This window comes from Barbus barbus, assembly GCF_936440315.1.
Source record: "Barbus barbus genome assembly, chromosome: 47".
NCBI classification, from domain to species: Eukaryota; Metazoa; Chordata; class Actinopteri; order Cypriniformes; family Cyprinidae; genus Barbus; species Barbus barbus.
The window spans coordinates 22,712,330-22,733,823 of NC_136725.1; the positions used below are offsets into that span (position 1 = coordinate 22,712,330).

Here is a 21,494-nt window from a genome sequence, read left to right on the forward strand (position 1 = left end):
GCACTTCAATCACATAACACGACAGAGCGGCACCATTCATCCGTTCAGTCCGCTTATTACTGGATGCAAATAACCGATCGGAGCTGATTTTTTGGCCGGTTGGACGGCTGTACTCGACGGTAAAGCTGGAAGGAGCGCAGATATGCACGCAGCAGGACGGATTTTACGTTCCTCACATGAGATGTGATGAGATGATGAAGAAGATGATGATGGCCCAGGGCGACAAAGACCCAAAACACACCAGTCAGGTTGTGCTGGTCAAGAGGATCATAATGAAGCATGACAATCCGGTGAGAATAACACATGACGCTAACATCTCAGATTCATCCATTCATCGGAGCGTCTGTGTTTCTGTTCATTTTAGCTACGCCATCTTCCGTTAAAACATTTAAAATAATAAAATGTGTATTTAAATGGCTCGTCGCTTTATAATACGCATGTATAAGCATTAATTTAGTATTAATCGTACATACATAGCGCTTCGGCTACAAATCACAACATTTAGAATTTTTTGAACTGCGATTGAATTGTCGTTTTATTGTTGTAATAATGTTTACGGTCTTTATAACATTTCTCACAGTGTATCGATAGGTGTCATGTACGATATCGCTGGTTTTTAGCAGGGTGAGGTGATGCTAATGCTACGGTTATTGCGTAACTGACGCGAGCGCGCGCACAACACCTATCTGACTCACGTGCGCCTCTCACGAGCTCAGTCTGTTGTCATGGGGACGCCGGAATCTTCATTCATTCATTCTTGCCGTCTGTGATGTCATTTGCGCATCCTGTTGATCTGAAGACAGAACTAATTATTCCAATAAGACGTTTATTTTTATTAAGATAAACATTTATTTACTAATTTGAGGGTTTGCTGAACTATATATATATATATATATATGTGTGTGTGTGTGTGTGTGTGTTTTTCAAATATATTTTATATAAAATTTTTATAAAAAATGTAAATATATATATACTTATATTATAAAATGTGTAATTATACATTATATATTGACATATTATATATATATGTTTATATGTGATATATATGTAATATGTGTGTGTGTGTGCAAATACAGTTATATAAGTATAACTATAATAATTATATATGCATGCATTTAGCATTTATAATAAACTATAAAATAAATACCTATATATGTAACTTTAAATTATATTAAAATTTACATATATTGCATATTTAAATATCTATTTATGCATATAAAATATAAAGTAGTGTGTGTGTGTATATATATATACACACACACACACACACACACACACACACACATATATATATATATATATATATATTTAAAATTAAGATATGTATTTTATATATTTTATTATAAATGCATGTATATGTATGTATTTAATAATAAACTGAATTAATTTGGAAGTACAAAAAAAGATTTTGAAATATATTTTTACAGAATGCCATACATTTCTACTCTTTCTAAACATACAGTCATGCAAAACAACTACTATAATTAGAGGAAATAGATAAACCAGCACATAATGTTTTTTTTTTCTTTCTTTTTGACATTTACAGTGTTTAAACATAGGCTAGTGGACACATCCGAGCTAATACAAATTGCCCAGGTGGCCATTTGTTTGAATTCATAATGTTGTTTAAAATTCATACATGCAACTCTCATAATACTTTGTTTTGTTTGTATTATTGATGTATATTTAAAACTTTTCTATCACATTACACAAGAAGAGCTCATAGAGCCTCGAAAAGCTTCACAGATCCATGAAAGATTCAGAGAACTCCAGAGAGAGTTAAATGTTGTCCATTATATAACTTCTGTCCCAAACTCTCTTCAAACAAGTTTCCTGTTTTCAGCCAAAATAATGTCTCTGTGTTTCCTGCTTCGTGTATAAAAGAGATTAAGTGACATTATTAACTCACTTTTTCATTCATAAGACATTCTGGCGAGTGCATATTAAGCATCACAGTGAATTCTTCAACACATTATTAGACTGTGAACTTGTGTCAGCAGTGGGCAGAGTTTGGCACAGCTGAATCTATTTCGTCTTTTGTGTCCAAACGTCCCGGAGGAATAGCAATGAGTCAAGTCCCATTGAAAGCCGAGGAGTCTGGCATTCACCATTATGATTAGCATTATTAATAAAGAGCTGCTTATGTGTGTGATGCTGCAGGTCCAGCAGGGCATCGGGAAGCCGAGCGTCTATCATGCTGTTGTGGTCATCTTCCTGGAGTTTTTTGCCTGGGGTCTCCTGACCATGCCGATGCTCACCGTGAGTTACTTTAATTCTCAGTTATGTTTGTGGTTCATGTTTATCAGGATACATGCTTCAGTTATAGGTGCACTATTTTATTTTTGACAAAACTCACACCAGAAGGTCTTCAATCTAGGGTTGAGACTCAAGAACATTTTCATAAAACATGAATGAAAACTGAAAATATGAAAATGAAAGCTAAATATTAATAAATAAAAAATATGGTAGTATATACAGTAAATTTCACAAAAATAACGCTGGTTAGCACCATCACTAGTCTCTGGTTATTTGTGAAGGCAAATAAGAAGCAGGGAAAAATACACCAGTGCACCTTTAATTTTAAGATCTAAATTGTATTATATTTGATCTGTGTATTGAAATGTGCATTTCTCATTTGTAGGTTTTGCATGAAACGTTCCCCAAACACACGTTCTTAATAAACGGCCTGATTCAGGGAGTGAAGGTACGTGATGTGAATATTTTGGACTGGTTTAGTTAGTCTGTGTTGGTTTTATTGTCACGTGATGTTTCTGCTTTGGTTCGTCAGGGTCTGCTGTCGTTTATGAGCGCTCCGTTAATTGGCGCTCTATCAGACGTGTGGGGCAGACGATCGTTTCTATTGGTTACCGTGTTCTTCACGTGTGCACCCATCCCGCTCATGAGACTCAGTCCATGGTGAGAACATCCTGACATGACCTTGGCTGCAGGAAAAAAAAAGAATATATATATATATCTATATATATATATATATATATATATATGTATGTGTGTGTGTGTGTGTATAGATATATATAATTTGTAATTATGTAATGTTATGTTAGTATACAATTTTATATAGTATTTGTAATTATTTTTACTTTTCACTTACAAATGTTCATTTTTAATAAATAATATAATTATAATATAACAATTTATAGAATGTAATTATTTACATTACATAATTATAATAATTATGATTATATAATATTTGATCATATTTCTATTTTTTTCTTTGTATTAATATTTTTTTAAATAGAAATATATTATAATATGAATTGTGATTGAATAATAATCAATATACTATTTATAATAATTTATTAAGTTAAAAAAAATAACAACTATATAATTATAATATTTAATTTTAATATTTAATAGAATTTTAAATAACAATTATTAACATTTAAACGATTAATAATTATAACTGTATAATATTTAGTACAATATTTGTAATTTCTTTCTTTATACTTACAAAACTGTTATAAAATTAGACAAATAGATAAAGAGTTATAATTTATAACTTGTTATAATTATGATTTTATATATAATATAATGCATGTATGTAGGGCTGGGTGATAATTCGATAACGATGGTATTGTGGCAGAAATGTGGGATATTCACATTGAATTTTATTACAGGAGTTATGGTGTAAAATTGTAGTATGTATTTGTGATTAAGCTATAGCATGTGTGCATTATGTTTTTAGACTACTGTTTTTCATACAAATAGGCTACCTAAAAACCATATAGTTACATTTTTTTACCATGGTATTGAGGTGTTATGTGTGTGCTTTTAACTGTGTTTATCATGATTTAAATGTATGCTACAATAGGAGACCAATGCTTAATAAAAAAATAAAAAAAAAACTTGGTCAGAATAAATTTAACCATATAAAACTGGGGTTGCTACAATTTTTACAGATGTTACTGATTTTGATAATGAACAAAAAATTGCCTCTGCATCCTAACTCGAGCTACTATCAAATGTGCATTTCTAAGAGACAAAAAAGTGATTATTATTATTATTAATATTATCAGGCAACCCGAATCTGTTTCTTGATTTGAAACAATATCACTCATTAGAACATGCAGCAACTAAGAAATACATTTTTCTAGTTAGATATTTATTTTGTTAAGGAAAATTAATGGTCTGGTTTCTACAACTTTCACTTTGGAGCAAAATTTTGGCTTTAAACTTGAAAGAAATAAAGATTTGACATTTATCGTGATAATTATCGATATCGACTGATATGGCCATATCGCCCAGCCCTACATGTGTGTGTGTGTGTGTATTAATATAATATTTTTTAGGTATGCTCGGCTTTCATTGTCTGACCAGTAGTGATGTGATTGAAATGTTTTATCAATAATCACAAATCAACTGAAAAATGTATATAAATAGTGTATTAGTGTTGTGTAAAAGTTTAGGGAGCCCTGTTCTTAAAACAACATCTTCAAATGTTTAGATTAATCTCATATATCACTTCTTGTTTTCAGGTGGTACTTTGCCATGATCTCAGTGTCCGGAGCGTTTTCCGTCACTTTCTCTGTAATCTTCGCGTACATCGCAGATGTTACGGATGAGCATGAGAGGAGCACGGCGTACGGACTGGTAAGAGGCTCTTTTATTAAATATAAAAAGCATTTTGGACAGATTTCAGAGTCTCAGATCTCAGTGAAGCTGTTTTAGGATATTTCTTCTGCATGACCTGGATTCAGTGTCCTTGACCCAGCTGGATAGATGAGTTCTATTTCTATCCGTATCCAGGTTTCTGCAACGTTCGCAGCGAGTCTGGTCACCAGCCCAGCCATCGGCGCGTACCTGTCAGCCAGCTACGGCGATAACCTGGTGGTGCTGGTGGCGACTCTCATCGCTCTGGCCGACATCTGCTTCATCCTGCTGGCCGTCCCAGAGTCGCTGCCCGACAAGATGAGGCTCAACACATGGGGAGCGCCCATCTCCTGGGAGCAGGCCGACCCGTTCGCTGTAAGGATTTAAAGGAGCATTGTCCACTTGTTTATTTTTTTGGTATAATTTGGTTATTATTTGGTATAATATGTAAGCGTTATGAAAACGTATCTGTTCGTGTATATATAATAATAATAATAATGTTTAATTTATATAGCACTTTTCCAGAGCTCAAAGCGCTTTACAAATCAAAACATAAACGCAACAAAAAACACCAGAAACAATACAGTGTATGTATCAAACATCACAGACAATCAAGGTATCATAAAATGCATAGTCCGGAGTGAGAAATATGCAATTATATGACCAAGAGTCCATGCAACAGGAGCAGTAGAGTAAAATGCAGCAACCAATAGTCCCTCAAGGAGCAGCACACCAAGCAACCAGAGTCACACTGTGCCTCAAACGCCACAGAGTCCAAACGAGTGGAAGCTCCAGGACCTGGAGAGGCAAACAGGAACACTCGATGACTTGACGTCCACCACAGAGCCCGAAGGAGCGCAGAGGTAGAGCCCAAACAGCAAGTGGGAAAATCGACAACGTAGTTCACCTCGCCGCGAAACATTCCCGTCAGCGACGCAGGCACTCTGCCCGCAGCACCCACACCACAAACACCACCAGGTAGGCAGGCCGATGGGTTCAGGTAGTCGGATGAAACACCGTAAGAAAGTGTCATAGAGGGACACACCACCAGAAGCAGAAAAATGAATTGTCCTGTCGAAGTTTAAGTCCATCTATAATGTGTAGACGTAAAAACACATTTAAACAAGACAAAAAAGACAAACAGCCCGGTCTGAAGCAGCAGCGTACTCACACCAGAAACACGTAACACGTCACACACGTCTTCAGAGTTCCTCTGCTTCTATATATTTATATAAAGTTGGGAAATTAATGACATAACTTGTAGTGACCGGCAGATAGGGAACGTCTTGGTTACGTACATAACCCTCGGAGATGTTATGTTGTGACTCGACATTAGGGGTCCATGGAAAGCACCACAACCCCGTCACAACTCTATGGCATTGCAAATGTTGACAAGCAGCCGCGTGTCAGACAAATGCTATGCAAAGGTTGTAACCTTCCCACCGCCCTAGCGCAAATTCGCTGACCTTGGTACCCACAGGGACAAAAGGTGAGTATATCGCTGCTGGTGATAGCCAAGCCGCTGTTCCTTTCACCACAGAAATTTCTTAACAGAAGGGATTTTGACCTTCAGTGAAAGATTGCCTCAAGTCTTTTCTATTTGTTGATACAGCTTGGCAGTAAAGATGGGGAAGCGAACCTTCTGGAGAAGGGCTCTACGGAGGCCACATCCTACCCATGGGGAGGTATCATGTGGAGACACTGATATGGACTGACCCAGGCCTGGGGTAGTACTACATATGGAATGGGTCTCTGAGGCAGGTCCTGAGATGGAACAAGATGGACATGGAACAACTGCCAGCAGAGACTGACAGAACGGGTCTGTCTAAGGGAAGACACAGGTTCACCGAGAGGGAAACCTTACAGTGGAAGAATACACATATGGGATCTCCTACAGGGAATCAAGCCATATGGACACCTAGCCCAGTACAGGGGCTGACCGGAGACCCAGTAAGCTAACACCAATACTGGGCCTGGCGTCAGAAAAAAAAAAAAAAAAAACTGGCTCAACGCGGAGACCGTAAACTCTCGTGAAGGTGTTCGGTGTCACCCAGCCCGCAGTTCTACAGATGTCTGCCAGAGAGGCCACAGAGCTGCTTAGAGCTACTGAAGCTCCGGGTGCGGTCCACATATATGTGCAGCGCTCTTACTGAACAACAAGGCTTAAGCAACGCCAAGGCTGGATCTGCCTCCTCCGAGGGCAGTGGTTCACCACCTGATCGCGAAAAGGCGTGGTGGGAACCTTGGGCACGTATCCAGGCCGGGGTCTTAGGACAATGTGAGAGTAGGCCGGCCTGAACACAAGGCACTCTTTGCTCATCGAAAATGCTTGGAGGTCCCCGACCCTCTTGATGGAAGTGAGCATGGTCAGGAGCGCTATCTTAGCAGACAGGAATTATGCTTAGGAATTATCAGGAGTCCAGCGGCTCAAAGGGATCCCTCTGAAGGCTCTCGCCATGTTCGGGAGAGAAGTAGTTCCTCGCATCTCCGGGCTGTCCGTGTCAGGGCCGCCTCGTCGTCTTCTTGGAGGACTTAGGGGTAACCCCCTACAATGCGAGTAAATCACTCGCATATGCGAGTAAATTTCCTGCTATGCGACTAAAAAATGTCTTTAATTAGCCAATGGCTTGTCAATTTTCCGATTTTACTTGCCTGTGATTGAGTTAGATGCAAAGAATAAATTTAGCGCAGATATAATTTCAAAGTCCGCATTAAACACCGTCACTTAGCCGGGGACGCCCTCTGTCGTTTTCTCTCAAACGCGCACTCAATGTGGGAGAAAGAGATACACTACACATGCTGTATAAAGGGAATTGACGCATTAGATCATGTTCTTTCTTTACTGTGGATGCAAATGGATGCAAAAAAGCGAAAATTCCAATTTGAACAGAAAATGCTTGATAATCTTTTTTGTTTTCAAGCGCAAAGAATAAAGAGTCCAGTTCTGTGCAGACATTAAGGCCCTGATATACTTCAAACAAAAACGAAGAACGAACTGATATGACGTCATTTTGAACAAAATCAGGCCGAAACGAAGTTCGTTTTGAGTTCGTTCGGGCAGTTTGATACAGCTCACCAAAGCGAACCTTCTGGGGGAGTTCGTTTTGGCTTCTAAACACCTTGGAGCTACCATTGGTCCGTGGCGATTACGCAATTGGTGGGTGTGTTCTGGAGCTCCATCTTCTTTGACGTACGATTTTTTCCCGGTTCGTTTCTCATTTAACGGAGATCAGGCAGGAGAACAACATTAATAACCTACACTGTGTCGAATAGCTGAACTGCCACAAATATATCCACACCTGTACAATCGCTCGCGGGGAGGTTCAAGGTTAAAGGTTCAGAGAAAGCATTTAGTTCCTAGAAAGAAATTGCAACGAAGCTTGGTGTCAACCACCTGGAGTTATGCAAAAAGCAACGTGGAGAAACATCAGATGCAAGTTTTCCAAAGCCATGAAAAGAATGAAATGAAAGAGTAAAGATATAAGGTAGCAAGCACCAAATACGTGTGTTTCAAATAAATGTTGCACCATACTGCTGCTGCTGTTGTTCTTTCAAAAAGCAAATTTAAAAGATGAATGATAAATGAAATGCCAAAAGATCATACAATAATAAACCTTTGTTTTTATCAAATTATGACAACATATAAAATATAAAAATGAGTAATAATAAATCCAGTTTAATAAAAGACCTATACAGCATCATTGCATCGTTGTTGTGTTTAGGGCATACGCACGAGCGTCGCGACACATGTTTCCATTAATCTATAGCCGGCCTCCAGCAGCGCGGGGGTGTTGGAATGTTCGAAAACAGTATACTGTCGCTGAGCATTTCGATGTTCTTTTTGCCCCCAAACGAAGAACAAAAACGAATTTCGTTTGAAGTATATCGGGGCCTTTAGACTGTGAATGCGCCGGTGAACCCCAGCCAAGCACGTCAAATGTGGCAGAAAAGATTGTGCATTCGGAATCAAAAAGTGTATTGGAAAAGCAAAAGTTCCAGACTCAGTGACTGTCAGATTTTGATTGGCTTTTGAATGATGAGGAGGAACGTGATGATATGTAAGTACTGCAGTAGAAAACCTAACTTAGCCGGTAAAACGGACTTTGTATCAGGTTTACACAGTTTCAAATGTGAAAATCTCACAGCGCACTCAAACCGCAAACGACATGCATCTTGTTGTGATAGTGTAATGCTTCAAGCAAAGAATCTGAGGAATCTGCGATCGCAAAAGAGTTTCAAACTCAAAATAAAAAGTGACAGCGCCAAGAGATGTGAGCTTTCTATAAAAATGAATACAGCATATTATATCACAAAGGAGAAATTGAGTTTCACTCAGATGAAGCCACTAATTATGCTGCAGAAAAAAATGGCCTGGACATTTCCCCAATGTATGATAATGATGTCCGCTGCGCTGAACTCATTTCAAATATTGCTGCAGATATACAGGATATAGAGGCAAATAAAGTGAAAAAGTCCAACTACTTATCATTTATGATTGATGGTGCAACAGATTCTTCTGTCACATGCTCATGCTGATGGTGTGACTGACTGCATTCAATCGTCAACATCAAAATTTGGATTAGATGACTGGAAGCAAAAGCTTGTTGGATTTTGTGCTGATGGTGCAAATGTGAACATGGGCCAAAAAACTGGTGTTGTTGCAAAACTGAGAGTGAACAATCCAAAACTGAGAGACATTCACTGTTTGGCTCACAGGCTGGAGCTCGCACTTCTTGGGGTTTTGAATGAAGTGAGCTTAGTGAGTTGTGTACAACCTAAATTCCGGAAATGTTGGGTCGTTTTTTAAAATTTGAATAAAATGAAAACTAAAAGACTTTAAAATCACATGAGCCAATATTTTATTCACAATAGAACATAGAGAACATAAAAAATGTTTAAACGGAGAAATTTTACACTTTTATCCACTAAATGAGCTAATTTCAAATTTGATGCCTGCTACAGGTCTCAAAGTTGGCACGGGGGCAACAAAGGGCTGAAAAAGCATGAAATTTTGAAAAGATTCAGCTGAGAGAACATCCAGCAACTAATTAAGTTAATTGACATCAGGTCTGTAACATGATTAGCTATAAAAGGGATGTCAGAGAGGCAGAGTCGCTCAGACGTAAAGATGGGCAGAGGCTCTCCAATCTGTGAAAGAGTGCATAAAAGATTCAGAGAAACTGGAGAAATCTCTGTGCGTAAGGGACAAGGCCCAAGACCTTTGTTGGATGCCCATGGTCTTCGGGCCCTCAGACAATACTGCAAATCACTGGGGAATGGAGATGCTTGAAAAGGCGAGTGTCTAATGATCTTCATGGAAAGTCATACCTGGACCTGGACCAGACGCTGATGCTGAAGCAACCCTACAGAAATGAGATGCAAAAAATTCTTCATCTTGTTCAGTTTCTGCTTGTTCTGCCAGTCAGCTCTGCCAACTGCGAAAGAGCCTTCAGTGCCCAAAAGAGAATAAAATCAGATGTCCGCAGCAGTCTCACATCCTCACGCCTTTCAGACCTGATCCTCGTTTCAACAGCCGCAGAAGGGCGCCGGGCAGGCTGAGGCGTGGCCTGCGGCAGAATGGTGGCAGGATGTGCTGGATAGCCTCAGTCTGCCTTTGTACTGCCTAGAACTCCTGGGCGGAGTCCTCGATAGTGTCGCCGAATAGCCCAGCCTGGGAGATGGGAGCATCAAGAAAGCGCACTTTGTTGATGTCACTTATCTTAGCAAGGCTGAGCCATAGATGGCACTCTTGGACCATTAACGTGGACATCGCCTTCCTGAGGGGCGCTCTGTGACTTTTGTTGCCCGGAGGGCGAAGTCAGTCACCGAGTGCAGTTCTTGCATCAACCTCGGGTCGGTACTACCCTCGTGCATTTGTTTGATTGCCTTGGCTTGCTGTACTGCAGGATAGTCATGGCATGCAGGGCAGATGCGGCTTGGCCCACAGGACTGTAAGCTTTGGCGGTGAGAGCCGCCATCAACTTACAGCCTTTGGATGGGAGACGAGGACGATTCCTCCAAGTGGCGGCGTTTTGAAGGCACAGGTGCACCGTAACTGCACTCTCCACCTGGGGAATGTCAACATACCCCCTAGCCGCCCTGCCATCGAGGGTAGTGAGGACGGAGGAGGCAGATGAGCGGCTACCGTCCGAAAAAAGGAGCCGTTCACAACTTCATCAGCTCCTCATGCAGGGCGTGGTCGTGAGCCACGGCCCATGCCAAGGAACCAATCATCCCGCCGCAAGGGCTCGGGACTGGGAGGTGTGCATGCCTCCAGCCCGATGCTCACGGCGGCCCGGCGGATGCTCACAGCGGCTCCAGGAGTCCGATTCGGCGGTGGCGACAACACCCGAGGGTGTCTTCATCCTCAGAGGACGATAGCCCATCCACTGATGCTGCTATCAACATCTGATCCTCTATCGACTCGCCGAATGAAACGCCGTAAGACGGCACAGCAGAATCACCAGGGAGCTGCACAGAACAGCTTCTGCAAGAGGAGTGAGAGGTCCATGGGGACTGGCAAGGTAGAGAGGCTCTCACTGTAACTCTCAGATCACCCAGAGCACTAGCCAACGGTTCTCTGCTCGTGGCAGAGAAGCCAGCGAGGGTAGTGACAGAGGGAGCCCCTCCCATCCCCATGAGGAGAGAGAGGCGCGATTGCAGGGTTGCCATGGTCATACATTCACAGTGAATGCATGAACCATCCACGAACGCAGCTTCAGCATGCTGGATGCCCAGACACTGAACACAACAATCGTGGCTGTAGATGGAGGATAGGAAATGACCACAACCAAGAGGACACGGACGGAACGGCGTCTTTAAAAAGACGCGAGCCGTCCGTGATTAGAAACTGCTCTTTTAGATGAAGCACCCCGGGGAATCACGGAATTAACAGGCCAATGATTGTGCCGTAATGCCAGCCAGAACAGCCTCTTCTAGCAGCAGAGAGAATTCGCCTGGTGAATCTCGATCTGCGTTCATTCACTCGGTTCCGAAGCAAAAATCTGATGAGTGGATGCACCTGTTGCCTAATTATATACCCGTGTACACGGAGAGTGGGCTCAGCATGCAAAATCCACTAGCCAAATTTCATTGACGTTTTCTCTTAATCAGAGAGATTCGGGCTCCCATGTAAGACCCCTAATGTTGAGTCACGACATAACTCGTAGTGACCGACAGATAGGGAACGTATTGAAAGAGTAAGCATACTTCAATTAAAATTGTTTTCGTACTTCATATGGTTTCGAAAACGTGGAGGCGATTTCAGAAATCACTTGATAATGTAGATAAATATAGCACAAATCTGCCATAAATATAGCATTATGATGAGAACCTTGTCCGTTGCACATCACGGTGGGAGCTCTCTTTCTCTCTCGCTCTATAGCGCGTAACTGAAAGTTCACTGGCATTTGCATCCTTTTGTGCAGATGCAAGTTGTAATGTTATATATGTATCTAAGTTATCTGATTAATATCATAGGATGTGTCATAGAACGGGCTTCAGTTTATTAGCATAAAATCACTCTTCAGCTTTACCTCAGGCAGCTATTCCTTTTTAGATGCTTCTTTTGTAATAACATTGCTGCATCATAATCACAATCTCACAGTGTAATCATGTGTTCATGTTTTCATAGACAGGTTTTCGTGTCATATTTTTATTAACGTTAATTTTCATAACAGTCTTCAGATATTATCATTATTCCATATATGTCAAGGTCAAGGAAAAGTCAAAGAATAGTCATCTATAGTGTGTGTGGGGGGGGATATATTAATAATTAAATAACATTTAATTTCTAATATAATATTTTTTTGGTATAAGAATTTAAAACATTTAAATTTTTATGTGTTTGTTTATTTTTATTATTTTTTGTCTTTATAATGTTATGTTACTGTTTTGTTTATAAAAAAGGTTGAGGTTCAATCAAATTTAATGGATGCACTCATAAAATGGTAAAATATCTGCTGATATCTCACTATATCAGTAGTTTAAATGGGAAAACACTGATACTACTATACAAAACACCTTTTTTCATTTCAGTTTTATGAGCTACTGAACGTTTTATTGATGCTTTTTGTGTTTTTTCACAGTCTTTGCGGAAGGTTGGGCAGGACACAACCGTTCTGCTCATCTGTATCACAGTGTTTCTGTCCTATCTGCCCGAGGCGGGTCAGTACTCCAGCTTTTTCCTGTACCTGCATCAGGTAAGCTGTTTACTCTTGGTTTTTAATGAACAAATGTAAAGATTCTATATTTAATGTTGCCGATTAAAGCAGCTGTCTGCTTCCATTAAACTTTAACCAGCAGTTTATCCTGCAGGGTGCTTTATTCATGCTGCATGTTTTCACTGTCTGCTTTTGTTGAACAGTCCCATGATTCATGCTGCACTGATGACTGGAAGGGTTTTAGCTGCAACATGCTTCTAATAAACTATACAAGTAGGATTAGTAAACAAAAACACCACCGTACTACTACTAATCATACTGCTTCTGCATGATGACCAACAAAATGTGCTGCATACAACAGATCACACTGCGATAATGTATCCCACAATGCAATGCACATAACCTTTTTGGTATTTAACCTTTTTTCTTCACTTGTTATTGATTATTGTCAAAAGTTTAAAAAATGTTTTTACACAAAATTGCTTCAAAAATGTGTACCATTAAACAGTTTGGAATAATTAAGATTACTAATTAAATTTAAATAAAAAAATAAATACTGTACAATATAAAACATTCTATAAACCCTGCAAATTCTGTAATTATATTTAATCAAAATTGCATTTTCCGTTGTTACCGTTACCGTTATTAGCCATTTCAACACATAGATGTTTTACCAAATAAAAACCCCAGCACTTTTGGATGCCACTGGATTGCCAGCTGGATTGTTAGTGGCATCCTGTCTGAGCGTTGAGTTGAGTTCAGTGACGGCTCATTACTGGACATAACAGAGTTCATTGGATCCGGGTGCGCTGGTACAGACTGATGGTGATGCTCTTTCTCTCTGTCTCTCAGGTCATTAACTTCTCGCCCAAAACGATCGCAGTGTTCATCGGCATGGTGGGAATCCTCTCAATCCTGGCGCAGGTATTTAATTGAGGCAATATTCTTGACATCTCATAAAAGTGGCTCTTGCAAATGCTTTCTAATTGAATTGAATTCCTTTAAAACTTCAGCGGTAAATGTAATGAAATATAGGCAGGGCTGTAATGAGCAAATACTATGGTGTTAGCTGGTTTATTTAAGTGGAGAGGTTTTATTTTTAGCCCCGCAACATGCAAGTTGAATTCTAGCAGCTTTGCTCCGATTCAGTATGACACAGCAATGAAAATGATGGTTCAGTATTATAACAATAACAGCCTCCTGCATGTGAGAAAAAAAATGTCTGCTGATTTGCAAAGAAGGCCTAATGTTACCTAACATGATGATGCTGAGTTAAAAATATATATAAATAATGCAGAGTTAGATATATATAAATAAATATAAAGTAAATAAATTTAATTATATAATTGTATGTATATATGTATGTGTGTGTGTGTGTATATATATATATATATATATATATTTATAATTTTTTTTATTTTTATTTATAAACACACACAAATATCTGCCAATGTGCTCAGAAAAATCTTATTATTTTCCTTTTGAATTAAGTTGTCATTCCCCATTGGCAGATATTTGTTACTGTTTTAAGTTAAAAGTGAAATCACTTTTTAGTTTCTCAGAAAACAAAACTTCATATCTTCATTTTGCACCTAAAGTAAATGTACCTTGATTTAAGGATGTTTCTACTGGAAAACAAAACCAAAACTATGAAGATTGTTTTTGCAGTGCAGTACATGCAACATTGAATGCCATGACTATGAAAGTAAGATTTTCTGCCCTCATGCAAGATCTTTTTAAGGCCTTAATTTGTGGAAGAGTGAAGTAAGACTGATTTGGCCGGCAATTGGCCTTGAAAACAAAAATGCAACAAAATGCATCATATTTTGTGAGAAAGTGACGTGCTCAAGCAAAACGCACTATTTTTGGAATCAGAACCCAAAATTAGTACAAAATGACTATTTGTTCAGCAAATATGTTGCAGGGCAGTGTGGTTATTTATTCTCATGTTCCCTACAGACGCTGATTCTGACTTTATTAATGAGGACCATCGGGAACAAGAACACGGTTCTTCTGGGTCTGGGTTTCCAGATTCTCCAGCTGGCCTGGTACGGTTTGGGGTCCGAGCCGTGGTGAGTTAACATCTAGATCAAGAGAAATGACCTGCTTATGCAAACATCACAGAACAAATGTCTGGATTAAGAAGAGCGAGTCACTTCTGTTTGATGTTCATTGTGTCCAGAAGCGATTGTCGTTTATGCTGATGTTATATTTGTTGTCGTTTAGGATGATGTGGGCGGCCGGAGCAGTGGCGGCCATGTCCAGCATAACGTTCCCGGCAGTGAGCGCTTTAGTGTCACGCAGCGCAGATCCAGATAAACAGGGTAAACTCTTATATGCATACTTTCAAGATTTGAACTGTTCAAAACTTTGAGGATTGAAGAAAAGATTTGTCTTTAAAATAACTAATGAACTGTGCACTATGAGAGCAGGAACTTGTATTCAAAAAGTACACTTTTTTTTATTTCATGTTGGCTTCTAAGTGAAAATCCGAGGCATTTAAAGGCGTTTTTCCATCTGTGTGTGCTGTATTACCTCAGGTCTGGTTCAGGGCATGATAACCGGGATTCGGGGGCTCTGTAACGGTCTGGGTCCGGCGCTGTACGGCTTCATTTTCTTCCTCTTTAATGTGGAATTGAGCGGGATCACCTCCATCCCGCCCGACTACGCCATCCCACCACAGACCTCCACAGAGGTATAGTTGTCAGTCAGTCTGCTACACAGGAAGAATTTGAAATTGGTTCAGTGAATCAGTTCAAAACATTGATTCAGTGATTCATTTGCATCATGACTCAAAAGACACCCCATGCACAGTAATTTTAATGCTTCAAATGTTCATTTTCTAATATAATTTTTTTAATCTATTTGGCTACAATGACTTTTGTTGAAATGATTAAACATTTACTTTTGAGGTGACTTAAAAGCCAAAAAATATTAATAATAATAATTATATATTATTATTATAAGTATACACACACACACACACACATATATATACATATATATAAAACTTTAAATATATAAACTTTTTTCTAGAGTGGATATATGTGTGTGTGTGTGTGTGTGTGTGTGTGAAAAAATATTTACTATATATTCACTATACATGATCTATTTCATACAAAACGTTTGCTGTATGATGTAATGTAAAAATTATATATATTATATGTAATAAAAATAGAACATTTGCCATATTTGCACAATGTTTTACTGTAAACATTTTTTTAAATGCTTATTTTGAAAGTTTATAAATTATAATTATAAAAATATATAATTTTGCATCAGCGTGTAAATAAAATCTTATTACAATCATAAATGTTATTCAGAACAGGAATGAAAAATTTAAGTAAAAAACAAACATTAATTATAAGTGGCGTTGATTATAAACAACATTTATTATAAACATCAAGCCTAAACGTATTTATTTAAACTGAAACTACCAAATAAACTTAGCTCATCAAAAACTCATCAACTTGCAGTGCGGAAAATACGGTATATACTTGATATATATTATGTATTATCTATATCTAAGGAAATACTCACTCAGTAGCACAAACAGTGTTATAAATCCTTGATGACTTCCTCTAATGTTGCTTTCTTGTCGCCTGTTTTGTGCAGAAGACCTCAATCCCCGGTCCTCCGTTCCTCCTGGGCGCCTGTACGGTGGTGGTGGCGTTTCTAGTCGCCGCCTTCATTCCGGACCACCCGACACCCCCAGCGACGCCCTGCCAAACCCTTAAGAGCAGCGCGAGTCTGGCCGGTGCTCACACCAACACGCTGCTGCCGGGGAGCGACGAGGACTTCGAACCGCTGCTGGAGGACAGCAACGTCTGACTCTGAAACGAAATCACATTTGGAAAAAAATGAAAAGGGCGTCAACACATCGCAAACCCACCACCTGTCGGTGACTAACATTTGAGAGCGTGCAGTGTTTATTTTTTTTGTTGTTTATGACAAAACGGTTATTGGTTTTGAACTCAGAGGATTTTTTATTAAGCGTTTTTACAGTGTTTAACATGAATCAACACACTAAGGGCTCAATCAGTGAGATCGGATGCGTTCGGTTTGATTGAGTTTAAACACAAAGCTCTTTATGTATATAGATATTTGGGCGAAGTGCAGTAAAGTTCATTGTATGCGGAGCTTGTGGTGGCTTGAAGCTTATCGTTGATGACTGAAGAAAAACTGGGTGAATTTCATGAAAACATGGTATTATTTTCAAGTACATTTTCTCCCTCCTAAAAACAGGCTTCATTTGCATGAAGAAATTTCACATTTCTTGTGATTGTAAACAAATTTCATGAAATTCACCCAAACAGAATTTGAGATTAATACACAGACAGTATTTTTATACTGCAGCGACGTTTCTTTACGCAAGCCTTAAAGTCACATATCCTGTGGCGTACGACAAGGTTTGAATAGATTAGAGATGCATCTGGTTGCATGAACAGTATGTGTGGCGATGTTAACCAAACTGAAAACACTACAGCACCAGTGGTTTGGTGTAGTTACTGATGCTAACGTAGTTCTTCTAGGCCAGTTAGTTGTTTCGGACACGGCCTGATTGTCAAATTCTTGAACTCTGTGTGTGTGTGTAAAGGTTCTATGCAGTAGTGATCAAAAATGGCATTAAATTTATGAGTAAATTGGATTGCAAATGCCATTTCACGTTGAGAAACATGGGTGTTTAAAATTACAGTATTGCTTAAAATATTACATTTGTACAAGTGATATTTTACCTTCATTTTTACTTTGGAAAAAAGAATTGGCAAATTGCATTTGTTAAGCTATTTTACTCAACACTATTTATATATTTGCTTAAGGATAATTCGTATTTATTAAAAATCAGCCAACATCTACGTATCAGCGACCTCATTTTTGGAGGTTTCGATGATTTCGTGAAATGAGGTTAGATTCGATGACTATATTTTTATCTGCATTTTGTTTTTGTTTTTTTATAGCCACAATCCATTTTCAATACAGGATTTTTTCCAAGATTCATTAGAATTGCAAAAGAATTTCAGTATTTTGTTCAGAAATTGCATATTTTCTCATACAGTGACATTTTTCCAAGCTGATGATTTGTTTTGCATGAACACCCGTATGAATTTCCAGAACCATGCTTTATATTTCCGAGGCCTCTGTCTTTTTTGTTGCTAGAACACTGTAGAGTTTGAGGTCATCATTAGACTGACCTGTGCTCATTTCCTGTTCATGCGCATCATTTCCTCCACTTGCTGTATTCCACACAAATATGGCAGACATTCCATTCAGAACCTTCTGGTGACCTGTGAATCACACAGAGATCGTGAACAGAATCTGAACATTTGCTTTCCATCTTTTATTCTCCACCCTTGACCCTTTACAATATTTTTGGAACAATTAACGCGCCGCTCCAAATAAGGTCAACCGATGGTCGGGAGCAATGCGTGCGTTCACGAGAACGACTTTCGCTTTTCCTTTCTGAACTTGTCAGTGTGTGTCTTTTATGGGATACACAATTAGGTGCCTCGAGTGTAAAACATGTTCATTTGTAGTAGATCTGAGTCTGACTAAATACCGGGTACATTGAGCAGCTGATGAAGATGAACTGTACAGGGATCCTTATGTAGCTTATTTATTGTCATGTATTGTGGGAATCTATTAAACAGGTGAAAATGAATGAATAACACTAAGAGTCATGTGCTTCTTTTGCATTATTTCTCTTGGTCGTTAGATGGCCCTGTTGCACTACTTAAGTTCTGGGATTTCTGAGAGCCACACCATAAAAATGACTTAAGAATTACCTCGTTTTTGACATGTAGCCTACCACAGTAATAAAAGCATGACATATGAATTATTAAATGTCTAAAAGAACCTCATAATCACATTTAGCGCCCTGTAATCAACTTGTTTGCAGTCTTTAACCACACACATTCAAATGACGTGTACATTTTACAGCTGTTCAGAGGAAATTACCAGCACCATGCATAGAAATATTTTCATACCTATAAATATTCCAGATGCGTGATCATTTATTGTAATTCATATTGGGAGTTCATTTCAAAATGTCAAGCAATCAATGTGCAATAAATTCCTGCCCAATAAAACTCACAGATGCAAAGTCATCAAAGGTTCCTTGGTGTTTTAATGCATCTCCACTCAGTCCTCAGATTTCCTCTGGATGGCAGTGTTGATGTCTCTGAGATGAACCCTTCAGATCTCATCAGAATAACCTCAGCACAGTATCTAAATGCCTCAAATGCAGTTCAGTTTAGTGATGATGTAAATGTTGCCGTCCAAAATCAAATTTAAAACACACCGTTTCTGTTCAATTCATTAGGAAATTACCAGTAAAACTATTGGTTTAGTTTTCACATTGATAGATTACTAGCACTGCCATTACTATTGATTACATCAGTGTTGTTCCCACCTAAACAAACAATGCATGCACAAATTGCTTACTTGTGTTTATTCAGATCAGTTGTTTCTTCATGGAGTTGTTTAGCAGCATATGCAAAATGTTCTTTCTCCATGCAATGATATGAACACGCAGGGACTGTAAAGGTTAGAAAATTACAATAAAACCATAAATATATCAAAAGATATCACATTATGCCTATATACACTTTATTATTAAGGTTTATTCACACCAAGAACGATAACTAAGAGCAAGATACCATTTTGTTTATTATAATCATGTGCTGCAGTTTTGTCATCTGCTGCTTTAAATGCTCAAGTTCTTTAAAGCAGGATGGATTCTGACCGGCTGCCAATGTTTTATTGTTTATCAGCTGGAAAAAGTTTTTCTGAATATCGCTATTCTCATTGAACAGAACTAGTTATTTAAACTTTATAGTTTTTGCCCTTGGTGTGAATGGACCTAAGTTTTCTGCATCACGAGAGAAGAAAAAAAACAAAACAAAAAAACCCCCTGGACCTTTCCTGTTCGTTTTACAGACACAACACAATGCAATGAGTATACTTCAAAATTCAGCAAAATCCATACAGAAAATTCCTTCATATAATGGCCCCTGTTTTTACAGACGTCTTTGAGATTGTGAAGTCATATGATGATTTATTTGACAAACAGACCAAAATAATAATAATTCTGGAAATCTTATTGCATTTTCACATACATATACAAACCTCCTGCCTTGCAATATCTATTGGCCAATCATAACATAGATAATTTTGGTTTCTAAGTGCTCAATACAGTGTTAAAGTGGTGTTAAAATACACAAAATAGTGTGATGTGACACACCATCTACTTTTGACGACAGTGAGGCACTAAACACATATTGTTACTGTTGTCAATATAATCAATGTGGGAAGCTCAAAAGCACACAAGAACATTTTTTGACACTGTGCATGCTATCACACATCTGTGAAGTTCATAAATATTTATAGTTGTAGTTTTGACATGCTCTCTCTCTCAGGAGCAGTGAATGGATTACATCATGTATTTTTATGCATCAGCTGCATGTCTCCAACACAGAGGTCACATCAGTGTGTCACTGTGATTCTTCAGGAGAATGTTCTCACTCTCACCCTTGTGTGCTTCTAGTGCACGCTATTCTGAGCGGGATTCTCAGTTCTGATGATGCAGTTACACTTCACAGCATCTTTATGGTCCTGAATCACCTCCTGCCAGAGTGCAATTTTGATTCCACTGGTTTATGGTGATCTTTTATGATGAGCCACACCATATGAGCGGTTAAAGGGTTAGTTCAGCCAAAAATGATCATTCTGTCATCATTTACTCACCATCACGTCGTTCCAAACCTGCATGACTTTCATTCTTCCGTGAAACACAAGTGAAAGTGAAAAGTGACGTGACACGTGGCTAAGTATGGTAAGTTACCATACCATTGGTAACCCATACTCAGAATTACTGCTCTGCATTTATCCCATCCTAAGTGCACACACATAGCAATGAACACACACGCACACCGTGAACACACACACGCAGCAGTGGGCAGGCATTTATGCTGCGGCGGGGGGGTTCGGTGCCTTGCTCAAGGGCACCTCAGTCGTGGTATTGAGGGTGAAGAGAGCGCTGGACATTCACTCCCCCCACCTACAATCCCTGTCGGCCGGGGACTCGAACCTGGGACGTTTGGGTTACGAGTCCTTCTCTCTAACCATTAGGCAACGACTTCCCCACAAAAGGAGAAACACATAATATTCCAGGAACGTTCTTTTTAGGTTTTATTTTTTGCAATAGGCCTATGTATATTTGTCCAGAAAAAAACATTCCCAGAACGTTGTGGGGTGGTTATTTTTTAATAACCTAAAAATATAATTTTTTATTTTTAGCTTATTATTTTGCAACCAGACTAACAGAAAGATGCTTAATTTGAAAGTGACTTCTGAGTGATCTGTGCTACATTGCAACACTACTGACAATTGACCTCTTTGCCCGCAAATTTTGCTAACATGATCGCGGCTTCATTGGCAATGCATACGACGTAAAGCTAAACAGATCTCACCCAGAATATGAATACAACGCGCTAACGTACATGTTAAGTATTCTCCAAAAGAAAAGCATTGTAAAGAAAATCCTTAATATGGCTTAATGCGTTAAGACCAAATAAAGTATTAATAAATCATACTATGTACAAGCAAGCAGATGAACATAGAAATAATAGGAATACAACATCTTAACGTGCACAGAAAGCCTTTCCAAAACTATTATAAAGAGAACGCTTAATGTATTAAGACAGTGACATTCCGTATAGGCTATTA

General features: G+C 38.8%; 1 protein-coding gene across 1 annotated transcript; it reads left to right on the forward strand.

Moving 5' to 3' along the window:
• Nucleotides 1–18,429, forward strand: LOC306865603 (hippocampus abundant transcript 1 protein-like). The gene is made up of 12 exons (XM_079410310.1): nt 1–290; nt 2,161–2,259; nt 2,642–2,704; nt 2,789–2,916; nt 4,494–4,608; nt 4,765–4,983; nt 12,696–12,809; nt 13,623–13,694; nt 14,730–14,842; nt 14,997–15,094; nt 15,311–15,465; nt 16,386–18,429. Exons 1-12 carry the CDS (start codon nt 177–179, stop codon nt 16,599–16,601), a joined length of 1,506 nt encoding a protein of 501 aa, XP_079266436.1. The 5' UTR covers nt 1–176; the 3' UTR covers nt 16,602–18,429.
• Nucleotides 18,430–21,494: the final 3,065 nt, after the last annotated feature.

Coding starts and splice junctions, on each gene's coding strand:
- LOC306865603 (XM_079410310.1), top strand. CDS start 177: ATGAGATGTGATGAGATGATGAAGAAGATGATGATGGCCCAGGGCGAC. Junction 2,917..4,493: donor CTCATGAGACTCAGTCCATG/GTGAGAACATCC, acceptor TCTTGTTTTCAG/GTGGTACTTTGCCATGATCT. Junction 15,095..15,310: donor CGCAGATCCAGATAAACAGG/GTAAACTCTTAT, acceptor GTATTACCTCAG/GTCTGGTTCAGGGCATGATA.